Source organism: Rhagoletis pomonella, unplaced genomic scaffold (assembly GCF_013731165.1).
Source record: "Rhagoletis pomonella isolate Grant_MI unplaced genomic scaffold, Rhpom_1.0 Rhpom_scaffold_00005, whole genome shotgun sequence".
Taxonomy (NCBI): domain Eukaryota; kingdom Metazoa; phylum Arthropoda; class Insecta; order Diptera; family Tephritidae; genus Rhagoletis; species Rhagoletis pomonella.
This window is the reverse complement of record NW_023458559.1, coordinates 71,324,724-71,332,589: the sequence shown is the minus strand read 5'-3', so window position 1 is coordinate 71,332,589 and position 7,866 is coordinate 71,324,724. Positions and strand designations below refer to the sequence as shown.

Sequence of the window (7,866 nt, the reverse complement as noted above, 5' to 3'; positions counted from 1 at the left end):
TGTTCGACAGTCAACTTACTCGAGCTATCATTGACATTTGCCAATGCTGACTTTGACATTCGAGTCGAATGCTCTTCTTCCATATTTTTCAAAAATATTCATACGCAGGCAGAAAATGCATATTTTCAGTGCATAGGTACGTATATATTTATATATGTATGTGAGAAGTGCTTCCTTTTATCCGATTTTTTGCTTCTACCCCAGTAGTTCGTTACGTCTGTCGCCTATGTTTTTGTGCCTCCGTTTTGACGTCAAGCACGCCTCATTCGCACGCAGGCAGGATCAACTACTTGCATGACTGGCGAAAATGAGAACGCTTATAACTACGATTATAAAGCTATTCATTTTATTCTAAGGTATCTGATGATCATCGATCAAAGCACAATTTGATAGGGATGAGTGTAAAATTTCCTTGGTGATAGACAAAAATATCCATCGTTAATAAGTAATGTAAAACGTAAGGCATAAAATACGCCTGTGTTAATACAGTGGCGGTCAAACAAATAGGTACGCGGCATTTCAACACAAAACAAAAAAAGCATAGCTTCCTATCTAACAAAATCCATGTAAGTCAAAATTTTAAAGTTTTTACAAGCATTTCAACAAATATTCATCGAAGCTTTAAACTTTTTATTCAGAACTAAAAAAATTATATGTATTTGCGCAGTTCTGTAACCCATTAATTTTTTATAACAAAGTGCAATTTCGAAGTTGATTTGGAAAAAATTTATTGCTGACAGTATCACACATTTTCTTCAATAAAAATATATGCGAAAATTTTTTTTCTCGTATATGGAGGAAACTGCAATTTAAAAATTCGGAATAAAAAGTTTGAAGTTTTTACAAAATTTGTCTAAATTTGTCGAATTTTTTTTAATCTTCTACAAAGTTTGAAATTTTGACACACATGATTTTTGTTAGATAGGGAACTATGCGTTCGTAAAAGAATAATTTACATTAAATTTAAAAAAGAAAAATAGCAAAAACATGCTAAAATGTCGTGTCCCTATTGGTTTGTCCGCCACCGTACATTTAAATGGTTTTGAGCAGGATGAAGGGAGGAATCACAAACTTAACTTTTATATACAAGAACTATAATTAAGAATAGTAAATGTATGCAGAAATAAAATAGCATCTGAATTGCATACCACTCTTGGAATTATTTTACTAGGACATTTTTTATTCATGGCTCAAAAAATTCTACCATTTTATATTTTTTGCCAAGATTATTTTACCACTTCCATAGCTACTACAATCAAAAATTAGAAAAACTGATGCTTTTCAGTAGCTCTATTGAAGCAAAAGGCCATACGTTCTCGATTCTTTATTCATTTTGTATGAAATGTCTCTCTGTTCACCTTCCCGAAGAAACAATTTATATACATATACACAATGTTAGGCAAGATAAAAAGGTGTGCTTGCATTGCGATTACTCGGGATGATGTCCAATCAAAGCTTTAAATGTCGTCAGTAATATGCAACCGATTCATCTTTTTATTAAAGAAAGGTCTTCTCTGAGCACCCTGAGGTTGGGCGGACTGAGTCTGTGAAAAGAACATACATACGGACATCGAAGTGTCCTTTACTCTTTCAACGATCCAAGCATTCGCGACGATAAATCTAGCTACGGCAGTTGTTGTTGAGAAAACTCATTGGTATTCACCGCTATTGAAGCATCGTTGCCACAGGACACCAGCAAAAGTTCGTACAGCATACTTGTTGAGTTTCAGAGGTTTTTTTGTTTTCAAAGTCGTCTCGTTTGGTCCATGATTAACTTTTTTACGCCTATAAAATTTCAAAAATGCTTCGAAAACTTCCACTAAGCGGTGGTTGCATAAAGTTGTCAGCCTCGATTATTGGTTAGAAACGTATTATATGTACCAGAGATTGCAGAACTTAAAAAGCAAAGGCACAGTTGAAAACTACTCCATCTTCAACAATTTCTGATTTGGTTGGTTTAGTTTAAATCATTTCAGCAAATTTCTATTTTACCATTATTTATCCATTTCCATTAGTTTATACCAATATTCTTAATTAGAGTAAATACTTTTAAATTGTTCGTGCTAAACATCACCACATATATAATGGTTAATGTTTCTCTTCTTCAATTAGTTAGTAAAACGACTTGGTCAACCTTGCTTTCAATGCGCAAGCGATCTTGACTTTGTTTTCACAAACTTGCACTAATACTTAGTACATGGCAACAGCAAATTTATTAAGACTTCATGCTACAATAAATATGAAAACCAGAACAAAATAAGAGCGCCGTATACATACACACAGTCGTACATAAGTACTTACATATATGTATGTAGGTATGCTTTACTCGATTAAAGCTTATTTCTCTAAATGCAATGTTTTCAAAAGCTGGCAAGCGTGGCAAACTATACAATTTTTTGGCACTTCCACCAAAACAAAAGTATGCTCAAACCAGTATGGCAAATTGTGAGCAGAAATTTTATAAAGACCACGCATGAAGTACAGCAAGAGCAACAAAATTTGTAATAATTGCCAAGTTTAATGAAAATTAATGTATTTAAAATGCACACCAAGGTCATAGAGCTACAATTAGAGTCAAGTTAAATAATTCATACAATTAGACATACTGAAAGTTGTCAAGTGTTTTGTTAAGAAAATATATTGGTTTAAATTTTAAACTTATTCTTAGTCTCATTGTGTGCCGGTCTTATACATAAAATACTCAAAAACAATACACTTTCACCGAAAAAAAATCATAGTGTAAAAAAATAATAACTTAACACAAATATATACTCGTTTATATTTATTTGAGAATATTTACAAAATATTTGATGTAGTTCTTAACGAAAACAAAATATTTTACCACACCAAGTATCTGCCTTTTTCAGAGAAGAATTACAAACTTTCAAACTAAAACCATATGCCGAATTTCCACTAGGAATTTAAGTAACAAATGGCAGGTGGACAAACACTTAACGACTTTTGTTTTTAACGTTAGGACGCACATCAGTTTTTTGTACCAAAATTTGTCATTAAAATTTCTTGCCTTTTAATGCCTAGTGGGAATCCGGCATTACTGGAAAAAAATTGTGTTGAAAAATTTTTTCATAAATTTTTTTTGTTTATATATTATGTTTCTTTATAGAAAAATTTGTATTTTCAAAACAAGACTAAAAAATTAAAGTAATCCAGGAGAAGAAAGTTTTGAACTCAAAAAAATTCATAACTACAAATTTTAAATTAAAAAAAAAAATAATTTTTTAAACTAGGCTAAAAAATCATGTAATCCAGGAAAAAAAGTTTAACTGAGAAAAATTCTTTACTGAAAATTTTAAATTTAAAAAAGTTAAATTTTCTAAACGCGGCAAAAAATAAAATTATTCCAGGAGGGGAAATTTTTTAACTTAAATAAAATTTTTAATTTAGAAAATTTATTTACTTATTCATTTTTCACAGCAAAGGATGCTTTTGGAAAATATGAGAAAACTTTATTTCAGGAAAAGCTATTTAATTGGCTTATTTATTTTTCACAGCAACGATTATTTTTATTTTTTGGAATTAGTTGCAACTTTAATTTAAAAAAATAATAATTATTAATTTTTTTTTAATTTGTATTAAAAGTACAAATAAATATTTTTTGCGTTTACCCATTTGCTAGTGCTTAGCAGAGCTTGTGCTCTGATTTGTGCTATATGCCCTGAAGTTGCTACACTAAGCGAAGTCTTACGCCGCCTCCGAACGGCAAATGGTTTTAATGCGGAGCTTTATTATGTGTGTGTGTTAAGTACGTAAGTAAAACTATTATTCACAGGTAAAAAATTAAAAAAAAAAACATATTATTTTTTTTAATTTTTTTCAAAAACCTACAAGAAAAGTTTAAATTTTAAAATTGGTTTTTTGCGTGTTTTTGTTCACTGCTAAAAAAAATTGGCGAATTACATACGCGGGGGTAGAAATAGTAATCTATTAAATTTTAAGCATTATCTTGCATTTCTAAATTAAATAAATTTTGAGAATGCCTTATATTTATGGAAAAAATGCTCATTACCGTCAGAAAAAAATGTGTTAAAAATCTACGCTATATTCTGAAATCTTAAAACTTGCACTATAACCTACTAAATATTTAATGGAATACAAAAAGTTTGCTAGTTTTGATGATTTCGTTGATATTTTTCTAAATATGGTACTTATTACCTAAACAGTGTTAAAACATCAAATAAAAAAAAGAAATATACCTACAACTGGTCAAAATAAAAAGTTTCTATAATTTTTTTCAACGCCGTAATTCTAATTGATGTTTTTCCAAAAAATTTTTATTTGTAACACTTTCTACAACAAATATTTAAATTTATTTTTCAAAATTTAATAGGAAACATAAATTTTAAATTATAAAAAATCATAACATTTACTGGAATTAACCAAAAAAAATAATTACGAATTAAAACAAAATATATGTGGGTTTGTAACTTCTTTTTAATTTTATTAATATTTTTAAAATATCTAATGAAAATTCTTTTTTTTTTTTAAAAAATTTTAATTTTTTTTTTTTTTTTTTTAATTATTTATCTACATAATTCTAAACTAAAATTTTGTTCCCTCAAAATTGAACTGAGGATGAAAGAAAAAAGTTGAATTTAGAAAATTTGATAATAAAAAAACAAACTCTTAAAAAGTATTATACCATATATAAATCTATAAAAACGTTTACTTACAAAAAATTATAATTTTGATGAACTTTAAAAAATTAAAAAAAAAATTAACTTTTTATTACGTACCTAATCTCACTTCGGTGCACCCAAATCCCATTTAGTTGAAATTTAGCTTCACTAAGTATATTCTTGTGTGCTCCAAATTACGCTTTGCTTCCAAATATAGTTTATTTCTACATTTTTCATTCGTCGTCCACCACTTACTTCACCCTTGGCCACATGCCATGGCAGCGTTTTCGGCAGATAGCCAAGTAGGTGTTAAAACATTGAATTTGATACCGAAACTAGTGCAAGACGTGCAGAAAATTTTTAATGTACATCAAATTGACGTATCTATTTATGTAGGAGTGGAAAGAAATTTTGCAAAATTGAAATATCGAACGCATTTTTTGCAAATAATTTGACATTAAGAATAGTTGAGTGCATACTAATTTTTCTCTTTACTTATCAAGGCGCCATATTAAGTAAGCTTTGTTTAAATTTTTTTTAATATATGTACATATATACACACGTACATAAGTAATTTTATAAAAATAATGATCCATAAGTAAAAGAAATTGAGTTTTGATAAATTTCTGAGTGCTTTTGATTAGCTTATGGAATGTTTGAGTTAAAAACAACAATTTTAGGAAAACATAAGACCTAAATTTATTCCGATATTTTGGTAAGAAATTTCGAGATTTGATTGACTGCATGGAAACGCATATAAATATTTTCCAATAAACAGGTTCGTTGCTTAAGTCTTTTGTTCCAACTGCCTGCTTTCAATCAATCTTCAAATAAATTAGTCGAATATATGACCTTTGCCGCTGTTGCACTAAAATATGCAAAATATAGCTGACTTACGCTGCTACAAGTCAAATATCACTTAGATCTTCTCAGCTCGGCTCAATTAACTGCCAACAAAAAGGCGGTTGCGCACGGCCGTTTAACTTTGACAAGCATCGCTAATGAACTAGCGCGCACATAGACGTGCTCGTACGTATGTGCTAAATAAATGCGGAAGTGTTTATTACGTAAATAAATGCAAAGTATTTTAAGGAGCTACTACAAAAAATTACTCTTAATGGAGAATATAAGCCACGGCGGGCAAACACATCAATCAAAACAAAGAAAAATTTTAATAACAAAAAGCGCACACCTACAAATACATATTTCCATGTGTATGCACAATATATATATTTGCATAACTTCCATTTACCTACGCACAAACATATATATATATATATATATGTATATACATACATACACGACAAATGGAATCAATGAAATCAAGTCAACGCAAATAAAAGTCAAAAAGCCGCTAGGTTGAGAGGCGTCACCAACCTAACTTGTTGCTTGATGTTTCGAGGTCCTTCAATTATGCGAACAAGCGGTTAGCAGTTAGTGCTACCAGTCAGTTTATGTGGCTTGTCAACTGTCAGTTGAAGGGAGGCAACAAATTAAAATCTAGAGAACTCATAGCGTAGAAAAAATAATGAATTGAGTAAATCATATGCATATGGCAGGTATTTCATAGCTATTTATTTATGCAAGAAAAAAAAAACAACACATACATACATATATGCCCTCATAAAGCATATGCGGAATATATTTATTTAGCTAATTGTGCGAAACCTTGCAATTCAACTACTTGCAAATAAAAACATGTGGGCATGTATATGAGTATTCTAAGAAGAGTAAAAAACTCATGAATATACATTAGGGAGCGCCTGATTTTTCAACTTTGACTCACAAAGCAAGACTTCCGCTCGATAGGTTCACTTGGTCATAAAAACGCGCTCTGCGAAAAATTTTCAATATCGGATAAAGGAAAAACGTGCTCCACGGGCCCTAAAGTAACGCATAAAAAGCACTATAACATGCGAATGCAAAAGGCGTAGCCATATATGAGATCAGCTTCTAATGAATGCAACTTTAGGGCTCTTGAGGCACGTCTTTCCGTGATCCGCTTTTGCAAATTTTTCACACCGTACGTTTTTATGCCCAACCGCGAAGCCATCTATGCGGTGTCTTGCTTTTTCGGTAAAAAAAATTTGTTTCCAGAATAATAAGGCCTACATTAATGTACATTCATAAATACACTATGTGAAGTACAGCTTTGATTTGAATACATAGATATGTATGCATAAACTCACCTGCTTGTGTATGCGAATTTTTAAAGGTGTATTGGAGCACAATGCGGTTGTTTAGAGTTAAGAAGCTAGTCACTTACAGTGCACTAGGAAATGGTTAAAAAATTAAATATTGTGTTAAGTAAAAAAAGTTGCGTTTTTTGTAATGTTTTTCAACGCGAGTTATTTAAAATTTTTTCAACTAAATTTTACCGATGAAGCAAAGTGTTTGTTACCGGCCTTTTCTGAAATTAGCTTCATATTGCTAAGAGTGTTGTGTAGTGACCGAATTAAACAGTCAGCATGCTGTAAACATGCGGTAGGTCTTTATCGACTAGTGCCACTCTTTCGATTGACCTACTCAATTTCAGGCTTTCATGCCTCATTTAGAGCTTAAAAAAAATCTGAGTATCGAAAATATTGGTATTGCGTCTTATTTGCGCAATAAATACCATTTGCGAAATATTTATGTAAGACTTGCTAGCTGTTTTCCTCCCGGCAGCTATTTAGCATTAGGACTTTGCTGCATTGCATTGAGTGGAAGGAAAGCAAAATAAAATCTTTCTTGCGGGATTTTAATTTGCAAACTTTAATTTCTGATGAACTTTCTAAGTGAATTGTCTTTCACATACGCATTCCTAAATTGCTACATCAAGCGCTACCCAGCATTTGACAACACACCTTTCTGCTTAAAATTAAGTTACTCATGTGAATTGTTTGGAAGTTTTGCGGAAATGCACACAAATCTAAGTACATCTGTTCATGTATGTATGTATGTGTACTATATATATTTGCATGCACGTGCGACCAACATTTGTAGCATAGCGTAAATGCTTTAGTAACACATGTAGTTGCAACACTGTTGTAAACAAGCAACTAAATACAACTTTCTTTAGAATTCACACTCTTGGTCGGTCGGTGGAGGCGCGCGCTCACACTCATTTGACTCCCTACGTGTTGGCATGTGACTATATATGTAGTCGACCGAATAACGCCATACCAATGGTTAAATATGAAAAATCAAGTTGACATAGGTCCAAGAAAGGCATGCGTACAATGCAAAA

General features: G+C 31.1%; 1 protein-coding gene across 1 annotated transcript in view; it reads left to right on the top strand.

Annotated features, from left to right (window-relative positions):
- The first annotated feature begins 6,670 nt into the window (after positions 1-6,670).
- The window catches only part of LOC118739474 (knirps-related protein), a 22,569-nt gene continuing 21,373 nt past the window's right edge, over positions 6,671-7,866 (top strand). Inside the window, exon 1 of the mRNA XM_036470833.1 lies at positions 6,671-6,697. Coding sequence (XP_036326726.1) covers positions 6,671-6,697 — 27 coding nt within the window. The remainder of the gene's footprint in view (positions 6,698-7,866) is intronic.